The sequence below is a fragment of the Fopius arisanus genome, unplaced genomic scaffold (genome assembly GCF_000806365.1).
Source record: "Fopius arisanus strain USDA-PBARC FA_bdor unplaced genomic scaffold, ASM80636v1 scaffold00070, whole genome shotgun sequence".
In the NCBI taxonomy this organism is placed as follows: domain Eukaryota; kingdom Metazoa; phylum Arthropoda; class Insecta; order Hymenoptera; family Braconidae; genus Fopius; species Fopius arisanus.
Window position 1 is genome coordinate 235,379 of NW_011887809.1, and position 23,622 is coordinate 259,000.

The 23,622-nt window shown below is 40.0% G+C and overlaps 1 protein-coding gene across 6 annotated transcripts in view; it reads right to left on the reverse strand.

Annotated features, from left to right (window-relative positions):
* Hr3 (Hormone receptor 3) overlaps nucleotides 1-23,622 on the reverse strand; it is a 75,244-nt gene that overhangs the window by 38,858 nt on the left and 12,764 nt on the right. For 3 of the 6 annotated variants that reach the window (XM_011309760.1, XM_011309749.1, XM_011309748.1), the window contains exons 1-2: nucleotides 22,336-22,646; nucleotides 20,520-21,168 (exon numbers count right to left, since the gene is read on the reverse strand). The exons of 1 other annotated variant lie outside the window; for it this stretch is intronic. In XM_011309760.1, the coding sequence (XP_011308062.1) occupies nucleotides 20,520-20,700 (181 nt within the window). In that variant the 5' untranslated portion in view covers nucleotides 20,701-21,168; nucleotides 22,336-22,646. Of the gene's footprint in view, nucleotides 1-1,585; nucleotides 2,039-6,136; nucleotides 6,547-19,446; nucleotides 19,583-20,519; nucleotides 21,169-22,335; nucleotides 22,647-23,622 lie in introns of those variants that run through there. 2 more of the 6 variants (XM_011309755.1, XM_011309761.1) reach the window with 2 other exon arrangements.

A 23,622-nucleotide genomic window follows, 5' to 3' on the forward strand; every position in this document is an offset into this window, starting at 1 on the left:
CCGACCTCAGAGACGTAATGACACGACCGAGAGCTCGTTACCTGAATTTTCAGTCCCGAATTGTCGGGAGAAAAAAATTTAAAAAATAAAAATAAATCGATGAAAAAACAAATTTTCCTTCATATCGAAATTCTGATAACTTTAAATTATTATTATAATTTATCCACGCGAGCATTCGGTGATAGCAAATCAACTCGGCACTCCTAATGCTGGGGGAAGTAAAAGATATCAGTCACGAAGAGTTTTTCCGCAGTATGAGTAACAATTGTTGAACCTTACACACAACTCTATCTTTTATCAGTGGAATTCCACAGAATTTTCCGAATCAAGACCTACTTTCTGCCCCGATGTACACAGACGTACTGTAATAATACGGAGACGGCTTTTTCTTCCTCGTTCTCGGTTGATAATCAATGAGCTAAATCCGTTGTCTTATCACTTTCACGATTTATTCCCAATCTACTCGGCTTTCTCCGCAGCTTCACCCACTCATCGACTATTCGCGATATATTCCGCGATATAAATTTCTATCAATTCGTCTCATTTCTCTAAAATCTTCTCGCAAGTCTAACAATTAATCAACTTCATCATTATTATTTAATTTCTGAAAAAATGGTGGTTTTAATATTTTGAGCTTCGCCGAGAGAAAGGGATGATAAGAAAAATTCGAGTAATAAAACGATTGAACTTTCTAAAAAATGATTAATTGTTGATATTTTGCTTGAAGTTATTGGAAATTTTTCGATTCATCTTGCCGAGACCTCCGTGGATGCTGCAGTCAGCAATCAACCTGTCACCTGCATCGTTACGAGAATAATAACAAGTGGAAAAAAAGGAGGGGAGAATAATTTCTTTTCTAGAGATTCGTTTTTTTTTTTTCGCTGGTGAAAGTGCGTCGAGAAGTTCATTACCCACTGATTTCGGCGGTTACCGGTTTCCACTTGAAATTCCCTTGCGCAATGAAGCGATTCAACGCCTCAAAAAATTCCGAAGCGAGATTTCGGATTCGCGGTTCAATCATAACTCAATTTGAAATGAAAATTTCAAATCAAATCGATGGAAAAAATCGATAATCGATGGAAAAAAATATAAAATACTTTCTTACGAAACGTTCAGTTTTTATTTTTTTCATGCGAAATTTTCCGAGACGCGGAATATAATTTCGGATGATTGAATATACTGAACATGGCTTCAAACAATAGATGGATTTTCCATTACCGCTGTCATTTCCACCGAGTTTGCGAGCATTTCTGTCGTAGTGATTGGCTGTGTTCCCATGCTAACTCAATTTAGTAATTGCATTCGCGTTGCTCGCGGTGGAACTGCGGTTTGAAAATTATCGTATTGGCTTTCAACGGATTCTTCAATTATCCATAACAAGAAGGAGCAATAGCTTGCGATATTTTTCATCAATCAATATATATAAAATGTCATATATTGATCTGATGATTTTTTATCTCGCGACAGATCGAAGAAGTTGAAATAAAATCTCAGGAGTTTCACACTTCTGATGAATTTCTTACACTACATCCTTAAATGGGAGACCCTGTTTTTTTTTTTTGAGAGACATCCCCACAAATTTTACCTTTTATACTGCCAGAGGATGTGTGTGGTGTCTGTGGTGTGTGCGAAGTTAGCGGCAACGGCGAACCCGAGGAGGAGGCGGAGTGTTCCAATTTGGAACTCACCGCACTCCACATCTCGAACATGTTGAACGCCGTGGTGAACGTTCTTGTCCTCGTGCTCCGAACAATATTCCGTGCGCGAGCACATATACGTTAAACTGATAATCCGTCAGTGATAAACTTGAAAAAAAAAAATAAAAATAAAAAGTCGTATCCTTCCGATAAATTCCTCTCACATGTCACACCAGCGGCGATCCAGCGCCGCCCAACACAACACTCCCCACAATCAACAAAATCGATGATATATCAATTGAAAAAAAAATATCACGAAAAATCCTCAATATCCACGGGTTCCCCTTAACCTCGTGCGATGAGACATTATCGTGTGCATCCTGATAGCAGCCGAGGAAAACCTGAAAATTAAATCCATGGAATTTCTTCGCCCACAATCCCTCAATTTCTCATTCTTCATCTGAATTATTTATCTCCCCTCGAAATTTTTCACCCATTTCAAACATTTTTCCTCCGTTTTCCCCCGCTTTTCCTCCCCTCGCGTTTCGCATTGTTTTTGCGTCGAGAAATATGAATTCAAATGTGTTGATGGGTGGGTGATTGGGGGCTGAAAGGAGGCCACGGAGATCGCCGATTAAAAAGGAAAATAATTGAGAAAAAAAAAATAGCAGACTCCCTGGAGATTTGAAATGTATCTTCAGTCTGCGCGTTTTTTGCCGGCAATTTTTTTTTTCACTGTGTTTCATTTTTTTTTTCCTCACACGGCGCGGGTTTTTAGTATTGAATGGGACAGGCGAGAGCGACTGGTGACGCCTGCAAAAGTGGAGCAAAAAGCCTTGGGCGATTCGCACGTCGAGAGCGAAATGTCTCTCATTTCATTTCATTCGCCTATCGTGATTTCTCACCCTCTGGGCCTCAAAATTTCACACCCCATTGTCTCAACGCGAATCTGGGAGGAAATTCAGTGTTCGTGAGTGATTTTTTCGCGTCGAAAATCACTTCGCGCATTTTTTTATCGCCATACGAGATAAAAAATGCAATTGTTCGAGAAAATGTTTTATTGTAGTAACTCTCCAAAAATAATTAAACAATTGCCATTTGCCCATGAGGAAAATTGTTAATTTTCCTCCTGGAAATTTTCAATTCTCACGAATGTCGACGTGATACATTCGTTTGAAGCATTTGAATGTAATTTGAAAATTTTTTAGGGTGACGTTTGATAATTTTTTTATTCCCGGTTTTTCACCCGCCAGCGGCAATTGGCGTAACGCGAAAATTTATTCAACAACGGGTCTCGTAAGTCTCTGAGAAGGACGTTACCTGCAACGATAATCGATCGTTAACTCTCGCTGATCGATGCGAGTGACACACAAACGCAAGGGAAAAAATATTGTTGAATTCAATCGGCGGTGGAGTGAAGTCGACGCACGATCCAAATGAGATTAACTCCAGCGTAATGCAATGAATTGCACCACGAGAAAAATAAAAATCGGTTGAAAAGAAAATCTTCCCCTTCCAAATGTCTTCCGCAAATATCTTCCGCAAATGATCTTCTAAATACAAGATCTGACTTAAATTTCCCAAATTTTTCCACCGCCACCAGCAGGAAAAATTTGTTCAATAATTTGCAATCTCCGGAATGATTCATTAATTTATAAAAAAAAAATTGTACAGTTTGTTGTTCAATTTTCGTAATTTGCCCCCGGGGCTCGGTATTTTCATCGTGAATTTCTCTCCATGTGGGGTTTAAAAAGGTTCCCCTTTAATCCGAATGCACCCCGAGAGGAGTCGTTTGAGCTCACGAAAGCTCGTCGAGGGAGAGAACCGCACTCGAATATCGAGCGAGCCTACATATACACTAAACACGATACATCGCGAGGGTGAAATACACAAACTTTCCTCCACCCATACGATTCCCCAGCACATAAACGATATATGCTAGGAATATGCGCCCGCTATTTTATGCCGGTGAACACGAGGCAGGTATACATATGTATTTTCCATGTAACTGGCGCCACGTAGTTGTTGCTAGCCCTAGTACCCCAGTGCCTTTTGCTCCGAGCTATATATCAACCTACACCCATGTACATAACCCCATGTGCATACTCTTTTTTTTTGTTTACTCTTCTGGTTTTTGTACTAGCGAATGTGGGGGGACGCGATAGCCTGGCATGAGTATCGTGATTATTTATGACTCCAGAATGTTCACCTGGCATTTATTTATTTACTTTTTTTTTAACAAGAGAGGGAAAAGCTTGATCTGTCATGATCAGACGGTTTGACAGGTGCAGAGGTGCATGTAGGTGTCGATTAGTGGAAATCGGTAAATTTATTGAATAGACGGAATGTTAATGAACATTTATGATTTTTTTTCCGCGTCCTTATTTTTCTTGTGGTGAATTTCGAGTGGAAAAATCCGGAAAATGGATAGATTTGTTTTTTACGTTCTAATTCATTTGACTTATTGTGATGGAAATGAAAAAATGGTGTGACGCATTTGGTAAATTCTGGCCATCCTCCAAAAGAAAGTGCCCCCTCATGGAACCCCTTATCTTTTTCGAGCATTGGCGCAACATCCGGACATTTGTTAGGTATAGGATACCCTGGAAAATGGAAAATGGAACAGGAGGTGGTTAAAGTCGGTCGCGGCATGCTTCACACCGCGGAAAGTGAAACTAAACGTGGCGCACACGGAATTCAGGACGAGTTGCGCGCGAGGGGTTGTTTGTTGGAGGAGCGATAGGAGAGAGGAGTTGGGAGGGTCCAAGAGGGGTTTTCACTCCTGTTTCCTCACTCTTCCTCTCGTATCCTCGTGACCACGTGGACCCCGAGACCTTTAAACCACCTCATGTCCTGAAGCGCTCGCGCATTCCCCGCGTCCCATTCTCAATTCCCAATTTCAATAAATCTTGAATAATTAAAAAATTAATAAATATATGAAAAATATAAACTGTATGGGATAATCATACATACAAAAATATATAGAATTAGCCGATATTATATGTAATATTCCATATATTCTCACTGTAAATAAAAAATCTCTGGTAGTATCGTGGCAAGTATCCTCGTCGTGAGGGTAAATTAAAAAAATTTAGCACCTATTAGCTAATTGTAATTGGGCAATTGATTAGCGAGAGAGATGCATAATTATGAATTATCGTGGTAAAGATACGGAGTGAACGAGTGGTAACGTTGAAATCTCGAGTAACCACGGAAGCGCAGTGGATCGTTCGTGCATCACAGAGTCCGTATGAATTATTTTCGCCGTCGGGGGCATCGCATCTTATTTAGGTCGTGTACACGTAGTGTATTCCGCGACATGGCAGTAGATTGAACGCGCGAGCCACCGACGCCACGGAAGTTGCCGACTCTCGTCTCCTCTCCTGCACTTCTTCTTCTATTTGTAGTGGTTATATCCCTCTGATGCTCTCCACTTCTGCCTCTAGCCGGCTAGACCCATAGCGCCTTCTATATTTTTTTTTTTATCTCTTCTCTCGTCAACGAGGCTATACCCCTCGTATTCCTCTCGACATTCGCGCTTGAGACCACCAACACCCGATCGATCCCTTGGAAATGGCACGCGAGACCTAGACGTTTTCATTTCCCCTCCCTCATCCCCTCTCCGACCCCCTTTTTGTTAATAAATGTATAAACATTCCGAGGAAATGAAACACTTTCAATACTCCCGCAAATATTTTTTCACACAAGTCACTTATTCATCATAAAATATAAAAATCTTTAATGTTTTTTATTTGTTTATTAATTATTCAATTCTTAAAATGTGTTATTGATTTTTCTATTTCTCCGGAGAATCAAGTGCGTAATTAACCGTTTTATTGTTGAAAAAAATTTTTGAGTAATTGATTAATTGAGTTTTTCGGTTGCTCATTGAAAAAATTACTAATGATCCGGAAAGTCGAATGAATTTGATACGCAATTGTGATTTCTATTTGAATGAAGTCAAGAAATTATTGGAGGGATAAATAAAGGAGGAATTGTTGTTTTTGTTGCCCCCGACACGTAAAACACCGGGACAAAAACAAATAGCCGCAAAATGAGAACCTCCTCCGATTTCCTCGGACTCACGTGTACGCATATATGCGTGCGGTAACACGCACCGGTTCTTGTCCAATCCAACACATCCCCAACACCCGCCTAAGTTTCACACTATCACCGATAAAAACCACTCACACACTCGTGTCACATGCAAGCGCGAAGTCTCGCGGTATTACTTAATAATATCCATAACTAGGCGACACAAATTGCGAGAAGGGAGAAAGGCGGGAAGAAGAAAGATGATGATGGAGTGCAAGTGCGATTGCACCGTTTTATCAACCACTCGTCTGCATTCTCCCACAAACGCATTCCAATTATCCACATCGCCCCCTGACCTGCCCTCCGTAGGAGCCCCACAACGGTAGTAAATTAAAAAAAAAAATACAATAAATAAAAGCAGCCTAGAAAAATGAGAATTGAGTAATTGTGCCACAGAAACCCACCAGCCCCGCAGAATCTCCGATTCCCCACAATTGGGAATCACCCAGAGAAATCACTGTCACCCACTGATCAACACCAAAACGAAAAATCACAGATCACACCTCCAAGAGATTACCACCTTCACTGATAATCACCAAGTAATCTCGATTACGAGTGAATTTATTGAACGAATTAATGAGAATTCATTCAGGATTGGTCAGAGTTGTCAGAACTAGAACAATCAGAAGAATCAGGGGAAGGACTGGGACATTTGGATTGAAGTTGAATGGGATATCCAAAATATCTCCTGATGTGCACTGATAATTGTATAACACCCGGTTTAACCACTGTGACAAGTAAATCACATGAAGCAATGTAGACGGGACCGTTGGTCGTACGGTTCTGATGGGTTGGACGTGGGTTTGTTACGCGACCGTGTCTCTGGGTTGACTGGTGTGCCGCGCAAGACCAGACAGCCCCACCATCCCAATTCTTTCTATCCCCTTTCCTGGCATCGGAGGGAAACCCAGAGGGAGACCCAGAGGACAACCCACGGAAAGAGAAAGGAGGCCTCAGTCTGCGAGGCACAGGGATGCCTCTCAGGGCGATCCAATCCATGTTTTTAACAGGGTTATCAATCCTGTCGTCAGGATGTTGGGGTAGGTTTTAATCGGATACTCTAGTGTCCGCATCCATCAGCTATCACTTCGCATAATAATTTAGCACTCGCATACGCGTCCACCAGGAGTCAGCAGTTCCCGGGGGAGGGATTGCAGACATAGAAATTATTCATTTTCATTGGTCATTGGAATTATTTTGGATGGTTTTTGTTGTTTTTTTAATTATTATTTAGATTTTATGGAATTTGTATTAATGCAAAAAATAGCCACATGTTGGACGTGATGGAAAAAAAAATTCTGAGCAAGTGAGAATTCTGCGGAATTTTTGAGATATTCGCTAAAATCACGGATTGATGAAAAATCGAAAAGTTATGATAAAACTTCTCGACCTTTATCCCAGTGAAAAATTTATAATGCAGTAAAAAAAATTTATCATAAATTACAATAATTTCATGGAATTCATTTTATGGAATCCTTAAATCATGAAATTTTTGTTGCCGCAATGTCAGAATAATTACACAACACCAGAATAAATATAGCGATAATTTTGTTCCTTACAAAAGTGTGAGAAACATTTATAAAATTGTTCCCAAAATTAATAGTAATTTTACGTAATTAAAACGTGAATTTCCACTTGCAATAATGAGAGATGGATTTCACTGTTTTAATTCAAGTTTCAATGGAATATTATTCGAGTTGTATTGTCGATCTGTGGAGGTTTTGCTTGAATTGAGAGCTGGGGGGAGAACTACCTGCACCGAATAAAAGACCGGGACAATACCTGGGGCATCCATTCCCCGACAATGACTGGCAATCGGAAAACCAAAATGAGAAGTGAGAGAGAAAAAAAAAAAATCTCCAGTAGAAAATATAAATATCCAAGTGTATGACGAATAAAATTTCGGCATTTCTACCTAGCGGTAAAATGGCGGTCACTCGATATCCGTAACCGTTAGGTTTTCTTTTATTAATTCGCGATCGAATAGATCAAACTGATACTCATATCGTGGGAGTTGTTCCATATGATTTTTGTTGGTTCTTTGTACCCGGTATTTTATTCCCAGACACCAGCCTGCGAGGATGTTGCACCTTTGGAGAATACTTTGTCAAGGATAGGGTGGGCACATGCTGTATCTATTCAATGTCAAAACAGATGTTTTATGGGAAGAGCGCGGTGATAAAATTTTTATTGAATTTGTTTATTCCACCAGAGAGAATTGATTTCGCGGAATACAGAGAGTCTTTTCGGTTAAAAATAAATAAACAATCGCGATTATTTTTAAATAATTGAATGGATAATTAAAAAAGAGATATATGAGAGGGAAAATGGCGTGTGCGTTCGGTTTTCTGTAAGAGTGATATAAAAAAATTGAATTACCTGGGAAAAAAGTGATGTCGAGGCAAAAGCAAGTGTTCTCCTCCCGAAATCGATGCGAACTAAGAGCCTTCTAACGTTTGAATGAAGACGTGACCTGTATGACTAGCGAAAAGCCCCTTCCAAATGCCAAAATGCCGCACACCTCATCCCCAAATAAGTGTCTTTTTTTTTTCCGGCAGATTACAGTTATCTAAGGCCCACCGGTCTCACTGTCAATGACCCACCTTTGGGAACTATGACCGGTCGTGCACGAATTGTGAAACAGAAATGCCGGTGAAAAAAGAAGGTGGGAACCGCGACACAAAAACCGAAGGAATACCTTATGTGTACTTTTAGGCGCGGTTCCTCCTACACTCGGTGTCAATGACTCAATCTAAACTGTTCAAACAGCCTCACCAATATAGTTGAACCAATAGAATTTCCATTACAATGTAACGGAAAATACCGTTTTGTCAATTTTTTAAAAACCAGAATACCCCGAGAAAAGACATTTCCAAAATTCCACATGTCCCCGAAAAATGGTTTTATTTTCCAACGAATAATTTCTAATCGACAATTTGACAAAAAAAAAAAATCTTTGACCCCCATTCATTACTCTTCAAAATGAATAATTAATTTAAAATAATTAAAAAATTATTGAATTAAATAAAAACAGGATTGAATACGAAATTGAAGTTGGGGATTAAAATCGAGGGGAAATTAAAATTTCAACGCAATTATCCCATGAAATTTAAGGGAGATGGGGAGGGGGATTTAATTAAATTTTGAAAGACAAACAAAGGTCTTCAAGGAATTGATGTGACCTTGACGATTCTTTCTGTTTTTTTTTATTTGGTTGCTATTACTTTTGATTTTTGACGGGAACGGGTTCCAGGGGATCGAGGTACCCACGGAATAACTGTACATCCCGGTCGATGACCCTTTCTGGAGATTTTTGGGCAATCGAATAACCGAAGGTTCTTTATAAATTTCTCCAACAATAAAAAATGCACAATCATCAAATTTCTCATCCCTTTCATTCCACCGGAGCCACTAAATCCATTCCCTCGCTGTATTAATTAATTAACACCACAAGAATTAAAAATTTAACTCAAGTAATTAATCATTTGCTCACATTATCTTGATGTTTCAATCCTTAATGACCGAATAATATCGGTAATGACATCAAAACATTTCAAAATATTCAACTAATCATCACGGGTGTTTAAAAAAATTCTCCAACACTCCCTCAGCTGGAGAAAATCTCACTTTCATCATCGATATCTCGACAAAATTTTGATATTCGATTATAAATCCGAATCGATGACTCAGGTCGGGATTTTTGGGGCTCTCAGTTTATTTCATTCGATAGCCAATGATATTATGCATAAAAAGCGAACGGTATCTCTGGGTAAGTCAACGGACGGTTAATGACCCTTCGAAACACCCGAAACAACTTTCGAGGTAATGCACGATTATCCCGGGGCAATGCTGTTAGAAAAAAAAATCGAATTTCATGGCCAGCGATACGAAACGAGATTTCGATGATTTTTATTTTTCATCCTTCACTTGCTATCGATTCTCTCATTTTCAAAATTTCGGTTTTTATTAAAATTCAATGAAACTTAACTTCAAAAAATTTCAATCGATGGAATATCACCGTTATTATGATTTTAATTATCATTATTAGTTCCGGAAAAATAATCGGCGTGAAAAATTGAGGAAAAAAATCATGAGTGCTCCTCCCAGGGGATAAAGTCGCTTGGAAATCGGGTGGCGAAGCCCTGGAAGGCGGCATGTCATGAAAAGGAGAAAAAGCCCACGAAAAAGAAGATGAGAAAAAAAAAATAATCGAGAAAATGAAGACGAGGTTCATTCACCCTGGGATAACCGATCGATGAAATTCTCCAATCGTCGGTTCCGAGAAGTGAATTTCACCCGGAGAGCAGAACTGCTGGACATCTAATATTGTCCCCGAGGGCAATCATTGTCACTGCATGACCATTATCTCGCCGATTTGTTTTTTTACAATGGTTTTTTTTTTTTTCAAATTCTTTGAGAAAATACGTGAATTGAAAAAGTGGCGATTATTCAGATCGGCGGAAAATGATTTGAGATTTCTCTCGCAATTGCCTGATGAATGATTCGTTGCAACGTATATGAGTACACGATAATGGTCATTCAACTCGATGAAGAAAAAAAAATATATATATGAAACAAGGATGGATGTAAATCGCGAACGCGTTTAAACGTCAGCCGAACGTGTGCCGATCGCGAGGTCAATGCACCGATAAATTCCCTGATTGTCCGGTCGATCGTCAGAGTTTAGACGAGAAAAGGAGGGAACGGAGTTCATGAAAACGCGTCATACCAAGATAACGCGGAAAATTGTGAGAATCGACGAAAGGATTTTCTGTATTCGCCATTGTTATTATTTGCGAGTGCAAATACATGAACTGAGGGGAGGGAAAATGTGGCAATCAGTGTGAAAATTCTCGTGAAAATGCTCATGAAAATTGTGCGTTTCACATTCTTATGGAAAATCGGTGGAAACTATTTTTCCGGTTGATTATTAAAGAATTTTTACCCGAGTGTGAATTTTCACTTCTTGATTACTCATCAATATTTCCGGAATAATTCAATTCACATTTTTAGCATCCACAAATTTTTCCATTTAATTTAATTTCAACCCCAATGCGATCTCCATTTTCTATCACGTGAATGGGTATTAAATTTCAATTAAAAACGTTAATTAACCGTTTTTTAAATAAAAACAAATAAGACTCGTTGATTTTGCAATGAACCCTCGAATTTCTGATTCATCCAGAAAATTAAATACTAAATTGAAAATTGAAACTTCACGTTCAATTTTCATTTACAATTTTCCTGGAGGATATCGATTTCATGGTGAAATGAAAAATTCAATCAGATATCAACAAAAGTCATTAATTTTCCGCGCGTTCGTTCTCATTATGAAAAATGATGAATTTTCCGGGTGAATAATGTCCGCGGGGTGGAGAAGAATAAAAAAAAAGTGCGAAATGTTTCGTGAAGAGCCTCGAAAGCAACTCGCTTGTTATATCCGTGTGGAGGTGGGTTATGTTCTCCATCGTGCCGGTGCTTTAAATTCATGTCACCAAAAACTGGTAGTTGCACGCTCGCTCGTTGCGCAATGAACATTTCGTGAAAGCTGACACTCAACATAAACACACGTACGTGAAAAAGAAAAAAAAAATATATTCACCCCACGCGGATGATTTTCATCTGTACCCCTCCGCAATCGTATCACCGAAAAAATTTCACCGTGACATAAAGATGATAAAATTTTTATGAAGAATAAGTTTGGTTGATTCATAAATGCGCATTTTATGGTCTCGATAAAGCCACTTGTTTATTTACTCGTTGCCTGTGTGGCATAAAACTTTCCTTCGACAATTTTACGACTGAAGTTTTTAGGTGGAGGAGAATTTTTTGGCAATCGCGGAGGGATCACTGGTGCTAATTTTTCTTTCCAATTTTTTCTGGCCGCAATATCCAAAAATTTCAACAAATATTAATTTACATTAATAAAAAAAATATGATTTTTTCATTTTCCGGAAATTTTAATCTATTAGAAATTCAATAAAAATTGATTATAAAATTTTAATATTGACAGCTGTCAATTAATTATTGAGAAAAATTTTTGAATAGGCAATATCTCCGATAGAAAGTATTTAATAAATTCCAGGAGTTAATTAAATCAAAAATATGGATTGAGTGATAATAAAAAAATATATATGCCATTTTTTTATCGTAGTTTATCGAAGTTTTTATCAGGCCGAATAAAAATCGTGAAAACATAACTAACAACCATGAAACCACTGCCTCTCAAAGTCGCCTTTCGCCGTCCACGATACCGCGACAAATGAAATTACACGTGTTTTCTCATTACATGCATCCACGTAATCCCTTACGTCCAGTCGTGCAACATAAACTCGCGATTATCCTTCCCCCTCTAAACGTGTTGGGACTATTTTTTTTTTTCAAGTGCAAGTTGGGAAAAACTGTCATAACTCACTAGGAGAAGAGGTCGGAAAGTATGCCGCACCATCTGAGTTTTATTGCGACAGAATTTGACTGGATTTGCCTTTTGTTCGTCGGTCGAAATTCAAGTCTCAATGGGAGAGGTTTGTTTACCTGAAAACCAGCAATTTTCCCCCTTTAACCGTTCAGATCTTTCCCAAGAGGGTACAGTCATAAATTATATTCCCCCTCAACCCGTTATATTCCCCAGAAAATTCTAGCTCCAGAAAATTTTCCAAATTTCTCCCTTTCCCTTAGTTCCAAATTTTTTCGTTCCTTTCAGATTCAAGTCCTGTCGAAATAGTAGGAAATTTCTTACAAAATCGAATGTTCCACTATTTTCCTATATTATCTCCGAAATTCCTGGAAAAATGAAAATCTTTCCCGAGAAGGGGAGGGATTTTGGAATAATTTACAACGGGATCCGCTGACATTTTCGCTGGAAAAAAAGCTACACGATTTTTTCGATTGCTTTCACGTCGTCAAGGGGTGACAGGGATTTTCCGGGGAAATTCCCGTGTTTTTATTTTCAGACAAGGGAAATGCATGGATTTGCGGGTCCCAGTGGTATTTGCCACTCAGGTTCCTCGTAAATTCGACATGCGTTGAATCGAGAGCTGATGGCGATTTCTCTCGTAGAATTGGTGGATTACAATTTTTTTTTTCCAAAAAAATTTTAGCACTGAGGAAAATTCATAGTAAAATTTAATGAGAACCTGCGTGAGCACGAGAATTTTCAATTAACTCCCGATTGCACGAAAAATAAAAAATGATTAAATTAATTATATTATATTGAGGAAATTAATGAATAAAATATTTTCCGATAAAATCCATTCTTCTCCGGTGGTCTAACGAAATCAGACGTTGACCAAAGGTGGATAAATGATGAGAGACAGTGAGATTTACGTAATACAATCACCAAGAATGTTGAGTTGATGAGGAACAGTCACTCTGGGGTAATGGAAGAGGAATAGAGCACCTGGATACCGACTTATTCCCCGTGCACATAGAATGACTCGCTGTACAAATGACAGAATAAAAGAAAGAAGGAAAATGTATATTTAGTTTGTCTGGAGGAATGCCAAACTCATCAACGAAAATGAAATCTAGGTCTCAGTGTACACTGGGCCTGCCCCACTCACTGCACCCGTCAATTCCTTCCTGCATATCGTCACAATTATTTTTCATAATTACTCCATATAAATTGATTATTAAACAAATGAAAAATAAATTTAAAAGTGATCATAAAAATCGAGAATTATGAGACTCTTGAAGGAATTGATTGGGTAATGAAAAATTTGGTGGTAAAAATTTTAATTGTTTTTTAACCGATTTTCTGGTAAAATTTATCTCAACAATTCTCAACGATTCTCATTGATTGAGTAAACGTTGTACCCTCGCACTTTATTATTCTCCGTAACAAAAAGAAACGCGGGCCCGTTATCACCGTAGTATCACCGCCTATCGTAATCGTTGACATTATTACCAACAACTGAGTTATATGGGCCACTGGAAATTACCCCGTCACCGTACAAAACCCGTCATTATTATTTTTCAACGACGACGTACTCCGGTTTAATGAATTTCACCGGGTGTTTACGAATGATTAATTAATATTATTGACAGTTATTCTGATGCATTGCCGGGTGTTTGGATGCATCTACACTCCAGCCGTAAATTATATATCATGTCGCATTCTCGGTAATCTAGCAGCTGTGGATTATTATTATTACTGAAACACATGTGGTTCAGAGTTGACTAATCTTGATGTTGAGATCGATTTCTATTTTAATTTAATGATTTTTTAATGAATCAATCGCTATGACGATTAAATTTTTTTTTCTCTGGCGTTCGCCTAAATTCAAAAATTTCCTCTCACTTTTGCTGAATGATACTATTCACGCCGAGTGGAAGAAATAACGCAATAGAATTCTAGTTGTAATCGTTCTAACGCGTTTCCTCTCTTGGGAAACAGCGACTTGTGTTTATCGGAGGAAGACAAAAGCCCTTGAAACAACAGCCAGTGTTTTTTTTTTTTTTGTACTGAGTGTAGAGAAATTTCAATGGGCCATTAGGAAGTTACTTGTTTTTATTGTGTCGGAAAAGTTGTGGCGTCATCAGACGAACGTTAAACAATTCATTGAATTTGAATTATTGAACGACTTGGATAATTGAGGAAATGGAGTTTAGTACGGTTCAATCAATCGATTATAAAACTGATACAATTAGGTATTTCCGAATGTTTTTAATGATTAATCCTCGGAATAATCTACAAATTGTCTCCTTGCTACTGATTTTTTTTTTCATCAATTACCCATTTATTCACGTCCGCTTTTTGCCGATTAACTTTTTGTCGTAATTTTTTCTTTTTAGTCTACTATTTTTAATTAAATTCATCGCTGAAATTTTATAAATAATCTCCAGTCATTTAGACAGAGAATTAATATTCAATATTTCATTGACTTTCGCAGAATTTTGGAAATATATATGAAATATATATAATATCCATCAATTTAGTGTATTTTTTCATTATCTTCCAGAATTTTAATTCTGAAAATTTTCAGAGTTCAATCTCTTCCCCGCGAATCCCCATAATTACATAACCCCTCGAGACGCGACAAAGCATGTAAATGGATCATAATATATATTTCTTAACGAGTAAATTGAAAGGGAGGGCCGGAAAGTGATTTGGACCCCGGCGGCGGAGAAAGTCAATATGTCCTGACAGTTGATAAAATAACCCCAGTGATTCCTGTACAACCACTTCTCTCAAAGATCGCCCATAAAAATTAATCGATTGATATCGACTAATCGATCGATCACTGCTCATTACCCCGAAATTCAGCGGCCCCCAAAAAATAATCCAAACAATCAAACAAAACTCTTCTCCCCCGAATGGAGCAATCGCGTTGATTCGAGCTCGTTATTTGATCGATGACTTCGACCTATCGATCTCTCGTCGGCTATCTCGAAAAAGCCAATCCCCCAAGCGCACGCTACGTGACTCCAGACATAATTATATCTGTATTACATTGCATTGATATTATAGAAAGGTATTCAGTTCCAGGTTTACTCCAACTGGAGATATTCAACTCCCATTTCTACAAATGGATTAATAGGAGTGATATCGTTGGATCTTGGAAATACGATTACCCCGATGTGTATGGAATTCAGGGGGTATGGGTAAAAAATTTTTTAGAGCATCGAACTTCCTGTTAGAGATGGTTCATGTACTCACTGACAACGCCCATTCCTCTCATCTTTTTTTTCTTCTTTCGGCAATATCTGGGGGTGGCAGTTGGTTTTTGTCGGTGCAGGATGTGAAATTCAAACTTACCTGAAAAAAAAAAATAATAAATTAAAGATTAATGAAAACATTTCTCATACATTGTTCATACATATCAAAAAATTTGATTATTCAAAAAGTTTCGCGAGAATAATTAATAAAAATTGGCAGATTGAGTGATGGTTAAATTAATGGTATAACCAGTTAATTACTTTAATTGTTATTGAACGTAATTATTGGAGAGATTTCAAGTGAATTAAATATTGGATTTTTTATTAATTGTTTTATTTGATAGAAGAGGTAATTCCACAGTGGAGAATGGAAATGCAGATAATAAACAGCAACATAAGTCCATTTTTTACAATCAAATAAAGGAGATATAAAAAATAATGATTGATGCAGATCCGTGATAAGAATAGTCTTCATAAAATGCAGACATTCACTCGGTTTCGTGAAAAAAAAATCATGGATATAAATTTATCAGCTTCATAAAGAAAACCACCGAAATATGTCCATAAAACTGCACTCAACTGAAAAATTACGAAATCATTTAATCTCGCCTGAAATCTTCTCGATTCTGGTTGGATGCATTTTGAAAATGAAACCCCCGCTGAAATAATAATTCCACTAAAAATAAGAAAAATATCCAAAACATTGCGTATAAGGACGCAATGTTTGTTTCATTGCCACAAGTCTCGATCCTTTTATAGCATCATACTCTCACCTCGACGTACAAGGGAAAATAAAGGGCCGAAAGGAGGTAAACACCCAGCAACCGTAAACACGTAACGAGATTCGCACCGAGATTCCCCCCGTGACGGTTTCAATGAAGCAGAAAAAAAAAAATCTCAATAAACACGAAAGGCAGTGTAAAAAAATAAGAGATGGAAAAAAAAAGTGGGATTTAAATTTGATAACAACAATAATCTACTCGTCCTTACTTCCAAATACGTATAACTCGCCGTCGGGGCACTTTCCATCCTGACCCACATTGCCCCCTCTCTCTTCCACATCTACTCCTCTCGTTGCCCATTGCACTCCTTAAAATCACTTTTACTTCCCCCAAAAATTATATACCGACTAAACAGTGGAATGAAATCCGCGAAATCTCTTCTCCGATGCAATTGCAATGTGAACTGCAAAAACAAACCGATTATTTAATTGGAAAAAAAAATCAAGAGTGACGCACGCCGAGATGTCTTAATTAAAAAAATATTTTTTGAAGCTGAAACTGACTCAGAACTTATCAATTCTATCGATCATTGAAATATTGAAAAAAAAAAAAATAGAAATCCACTGAAACTCATGCGTACCTCCTGTGCCATTCGAACAAAGAAATCCCACTTTTTTCCGTTCATTCAGTTTCTCAACAAAAAAAAAATAAAAAACACACAATGAAGTGGTTATGTCAACAAGATCTCAGAAAATCTCCCCAATTTTTCCTAATTATGGGAACCATTGCAGAATCCTAACACCGTGCGCGCGCACCTTGAAGACCATTATCTTCCAACCATTTCGGCGAACCGTTATAACGTAAGAGCTCCGATTGTTGTCAGTGGCTTAGCTCAATGTCGCAATGGGAAGTCTCGTCTCGCAACCAAAACCCCGTTCACTGTTTACCCGAGGTTGATATTATTCTATCCGCAAATGCATGCGGCTAACCTACACACGTGCACGGTGCCAGTCGAGCGAGCGCGCGGGAATTCGATTTGTTTGGATTTCCGGTCGGGAAACGGATGGATAAAAAAAAATGGGTACGATTGCAGAGTTGAAGGAAGTTCATTGGACATAATTCTAGAGTTAAAATTATGTCGACGTCCGCGTCAATCAACTTTTCAATCGATTGGAGCGCGAGGAAAAGCCGTAGACACGAATAAATTATGTGGCAAGGAGTGGGGGAAGTTTTTTTCCCACGGTTGGGAGCCACTGAATTGGCACGGGCAGCGTGATTTTTTTTTTTCCATCGATATTTCTGGTGTATTCGTGCACCCGGTGTCTTCAACCCTTCAACACTCCGCATCATCCCCGCGGCTACAGGGCGAGGGGGGCGGCGTTCTACTTTATCGACTGCGCAATTATCATTGGAAACGCGATCGGTAGGACAGATGGAGAAGTTTGAGAAATAGCCGAAGGTAGACGCCATCTGTGGGAGGTTGGCTGACTCCATCGGCCTTGCAAGGCTGTGGGCCATCGAACTCTTGGCCTACTGCCGCGCTATGCAACGCTAGCTATACTCACGGAAGAAGGGGAAGAACAGAAATACATTACCGAGGGGATGACGGCGATTCATTGCAAAAACACCATCGGGGTTTATGTGGGGGACTAAAAGGGTTTGGGGGTTCATTGAGAACCAGCAGAGTGGGTAATTGCATCGGTTAGGTGATTCTCTTTGCCCGAGACCAATTACCCGTTTTATAATCTTATTTCAGCAATTTGTTGAATTATCCCGTTATTCTTAATTATCATTCTTGCACAATGAGGGTAAATTCAAGAATTTCATCCGGATTATTATCCTGATATAATAATATTTTTTATCTGAAGCTGATAGTTTACGAAATACTCGATGAATAATGGAGATGTAATTAGCGTATTCATGTACGCTGGGAGTGTATCGGGTTTTGAAAAAGTCGTGCATATTGAGGGTCTCGGGTCTTTCAACACCTCGCATTAAAAAAAAAAATGTAAATGTGAAACAAAAAGGTACCGGAGCGCGTGAGAGGCGCTGGGGTCATTAAGGGTAGTGGGCCGAACTACAGTTGCAAATGCACTCCAAGTTTTTCCCGTGTACATCACCGACTTTTCACGTCCCCGATGCTTCAGAAATGATGAAAGGAAATGACGAAAAAAGACGTCCCTCCACTCTAATTTTACCCCCCATCCATAGCTTTTATCCTTCCCTTTCGAATTATTTATCCTGATGCCTTTGATACTCGAAATGACGGGGGACAAAGTAATCCCAGAGATGAGTTGCAATGAATTTAATTGTGAGACGGAAATAGACATAATCGCCACGTGATTCCTACTCGTGAGCAGTGGGAGTAACTGGTGGGGCTTTGAGAAGCCCTCACCTCAGCTATTTTCGAGGGCTAATCTCGTTATGTCTGTGACAATCACCTCGAGGACGCGAGCACGAATGAAAAAAATGACGAGTCTAAAAAATTCCAAGACATCGAAAAAAAAAACTGCAAAAATCCCGTGACCCGGTAAAAAAAAAATATTCATATGTACCCCCATCCTCGGATATTTGTAAAAAGTACATGTACCTCCGAAGCACCGTTGCACCCACGATCTATTCGTTCCCCATATGCTGAATCCACACCAACTACATCGGAATCGTGCTTGGCGTATCAATTCCGTAAGTCACGGAAGCCCTTCTGGCCTCTCTCACAGTCCCAATGACCTTTTGCAAAAATACAGGTGCCCCCCCTCTCCTATCGTTAGAAATAAATAAATCCAGCAAGTACCCACGACCACATTGGAATTTGGTAAATATCAATAAAGACCCGGTACATTAATTCTCCCTGTACTCCATACCGCTGACCAATTAAAACGGCAAAGTACCGGCGCCCAGAGGCGTCGCAAGATCCATTTAACGAAGAGGGGAAAAATAATCACACGGGCATTATCCCCTCGGCATTAATGCCTTGTTATACCCCATAAAAGGTGCAAAAGTTACCGACTAGGTAACAGGAATGCGCAGCGATGCAGAAGAGAGAGGGAGGCAATTCGGCTCACCCTCTTCCCCTCTCTTTTTCATTTGCCTACTCCCTCCACCCCTTCACACTCCCTCACACTTCCCCTCTCTCTCCGAGGTTCTAGTTACTTGATGGAGAGCCGTCGTAGAGAATTTTTTGACTCGAGGGCGACCTCCCTGTTTACGATTGTTACTACCGATACGCTCGCTACTTCTGTTACTTTACTTATTGCTCTGTTTCTGCTTCCTTTGTACTTGTTTTGTCGCTCAGTATGTATTTTGTTTAATTTCTTAAACAGTACTATCTCTGTTACCTTCTTCGGGGTGGGTGAGAGAGGGATGGGCTCTGCAGGAGTGTGAGACGTCGCGGATGGTGAGACACCACGTGGATATCCCCGGCGTGAGATAACGGTGTTCGGTAACCGCGTCAGAGACCGCTGCTAGCGGTACTTCCACCACTAGCCCGTTACTTGACCGACAGATCCGCTAAAGCGCGCCGCATGCTTTCTGCGCAACTCTCTTTTACTCACTGACTTCCCCACTCACTCACTCGCTCTCTCTCCTTCTCCTCCTCCTCATCCTCCCCCTCCTCATCCTCCCCCTTCTCATTCTCATCCTCCCCCTCCTCCTCCTACTCCTACCCCTCCTCCTCGTACTCCACCCCCTCCCTTCCTCCTCCTCCTGCACTTTTCGTCCTCATTGGGGTCGGCCTGCCCTCTCACTTGCGCAGAGCGCATCGTGCGCATCGTGCTACCTCAGCTGTTGTACGACGGGGATTTTAAATAGACGATTAACCGCACGATAGCATTAATCAAATTTATTCCAGAATTATGTGGAATACCTGGGTGATGCATCGAGAATATAAATTGAGGGTTAAGGAGGACGGTATTCATATTTGATGGGGTTTAATTGGTGGGGATGTAACTGTTGTTGCTTGGGGCTCTGGGAATTCACGTTTCGCCGGGTTATCGATAATTAAAACCCCGTCGTTCAGTCCTCATCGGTTATTGTCGAATTTTTTTCTACTTTTTTTTTCGTTCTACTTTGCGGATTATTCAGATGGTTAATTATTCATTATCAATAATTGACAACAAAAAATTGAATTCACGAGAAATAAAATAAAAAAATAATAAAATTCCAATAACCCAACGCAGTAACCATCAATTTTTCCGAGGCTCCAAAAAAATCATTACTCTAATCGATTTTTCCAGAAATATCCCTAAACCCATTTCTACCATTTTAAATTCAGAGATATTCCTGAAAACCTCATCAACTCGTAATTACCAATTATCGAGAACAACTCGTTACTCCATCCCCCCCAGCCTTGCAGTTAAACTAAAACAATGTTTCCTACAGACTCATGAATGGGTATTATTTCAGGGAATACCTGTTCCCGTAATCGGTGGTGACGCGAGTTGCGAGCTGCTAATGTCAGACGGTTGACTCGGTGCACTCTGCGATTGACTCTGCGTTGATTGTTGTTGCGCGGCTGTTTGTGATGTTGATTGTTGTTGCTGAGGACTACTGCCACCCTCACTGGCGCCAGGACTTCCAGCGCTCTCCGCCATAATCACCAAATTCTCAATCCACCAGATAAAAATCCGAAGAGATGCGCGACTCAACCCCTCGACCCCATCCCCAAGCCCTCGATAAAGCCTAAATGCCGATTGTTATCGCCAACAATGAACCCCTAAAAGAGTCCTACAAAACTCATTAACCCCTAATTCACCGATTAATTATATATAAATTGACAAGGTTCCACAGATTGTTCTCCAGTACGATTTGTGATTTTTTTTTTCCTTCAATATTCCCGACTAAACAATCTCCCTCCAAGAATATCGCGACCAACGATAACGCCCCTCGTGTCGTTAATGCATATCGATTCCACTGGCGTCGGGTGCTTGATATTTACGTGCACCAAATGACTCGTACGATCTCGCTGAGTGATACTGAAGACCGCCGAGTGTACACGATCTCGATGCCATATTACCGGGAATCCCCTAACAACGTCGAGTAGACGAGACCGTTACCAATTTCTGAAAGAAAAAGAGAAAACGTCTCGAAAAACTATCAACAACTCATTCTCATTTAACTCAACCACTGTTTACGCTCCCCGAGTCACACGGCCATTTCTCCAATTCCATTTTATTTTCCTCCGCACCCCTGCATTTTCCTCCGTCGCCATTACCCATTTCCCTGAATTTTCCATTTTACAACACGGTTATCCCTTACTCTTGTCATTCTGTTTTGCTCCAGCTCTTCTGCTTTTCCATTGTCTTTTCCTGAAGATCACCCCAAAACAAACAAACGGATTATGGATCTCCGACGGGTATTCGACCTTAGCGTCACGCGCCTCCATCGGCAGGAGACGGAAACACCCGGACTGATACGAGAAAAGACCGGGGTAGAGAGTCAATAGGTCAGTGGGGCTCAATTCCACGAGCAAAACTTATGGAGAAAAAAAAAATAAATAAAACCGTACAAATCGGTTGTTCAACCCCTGCCCCTCTCCGATAAAAAATCATCCGTGAACTTGAGGATGTCTCAGAACCTGGGAAATTCATGAACTGCTAACTCCCGGCAACAGACACATTGCCGTTATGTCTCTCCATAATGCCATCAGTTTTTTACCACCCGATGACTCTTTAACCTCAAATTTTCCGCGAGATCGTTTTCTCCCCACAACACAGACAGCTTGACGTAATTTTTAAACGGATTGAAGCGATTAATCCACCGGTTTAACCCAAAACGGAAGAAAATTTTCCCGATGGGGCGCGTCGATCGGGAAAATCCTGTAGCGCCACCCTAGCCCACCGCGGGGCTCACCTTGTTTTTCCAGGGAAAATGCTTTTCCCCTAATGACGAAATTGCGCAGTGCCCCGGGCATTTTTCCAATCACTCGACGAGGGGTTAATAATGAAAATACAGGGGTGAATAGGCGGGATGAAATCGAGAAATGGAGAACACTCGAAGTGAAATCGTTGACAATCGATCGGAGGTACTTAGGAGGGCCCGAGGTCAACTACGTTCGATTCCTCCTGACCGAATGACTCGGGGAAACGAAGCACGTGTGGACGCTTTCCCTGTCCCCACACCCGTGAACATCCCCAATCCCATTAATAACACCCAATCATTATACCAACAATTGAATTAATTCGATTCTAAAGCTCGTGTTCACGGGCGTTTAATACCCCTCGTCTCACCGCTTTTCCCAAGGTTGATACGTCGCCGGAAAATCTAGACAGGTCCAATAACTGAAAATTGCTATAGTAACAACCGCTGGCGATGATCTACGAAAATTCACAGCACTAGTTCTAATCACTGGTCCTTATCAAAGGACTCCGATAAGGGGAAAAAAAAAAAAATCAACACAGCCCCTTCGGAAACACGTCACCAATGGCTTCCGCTGTTGCTACACCTTTTCTCGTTGAACTGTAATCACTCTGGTGTTTTTGCCTGTTATGTCGCTGTTGTCAACTCGCGCGATTAAATTTACTGTTGCGATAGTTTAAAAAAAAAAAACACCCGACGCTCCTCTCGTCGTCGCACACACGGGGGGAAAACGCACGGCCAGGCGGAACTGACGTTTCCCTCATGAGGAGGGGTTGTGCACTTGCAGGGGTAGTCAGAGGGGTTAAGTTTTTCGTGTAAATTCCGGTAGATGGCAGATTGGAGCATTCAGCTGGATAGGGGGTGGATGGGGTGAGGACGGATTACACTATTGATAACATTATCAGTTATTTTTTTTCCCACAAGATTTTCATTTTCACTGACATGCCTAGTCATTCTATCATTTTTCCTAATAAAAAATTTACGGAAATATATTGTTTTTATATTTTTATATTTTTAATATTTTCACTTTTTTGAATGCATGAATTGAATAAAATTCTCCACCCACAATTTAATTAATTCAATTAATTAAATAATTGTCAACAGCCAAAAAAAAATTTATTAAAACAAAAAAATTGGACACAACCGATAAAACCGTTGATTTCCATTATTCCGGTTGAATATATTAAAAAAAAATTCTCATCGCTGGCGTGTAAAAATGTTAATTAAATTTAATTGGAGGGTATTTGAGATGCCTCACCCTGGGGTAGGTTGTTGCCCAAGTGCTCAAGGGCGCATGTAACTCTCCAACAATCTGGAATCCACTCAAATAATCTCTTCACTCTTTCATAACACATACCCTGGGGAGGGACACCCAGGTTGCACTCGAGGTACGTGGATATGCAATGCATAAGTAGGGCATGATGAGTCGATACAGGAGAAGTAGGTAGAGCCGGAAAGTCTCCGAGGTGGAAAGTGAGAGTGCCAGAGGGAGAGGATGGGAGGGTCTCCCCTAATGCACAGCTTTTGTGGATTCGACCTTCGGAGGTCACGAATCACTCGTTCGAAGATCACCCATAATAATTACCCATCCCTCCCTCTCCTCCCTCTCCCCCCTTCCCTCCCCTCCCACCCCTCCCACCGCTTCCACCCCTTCCACC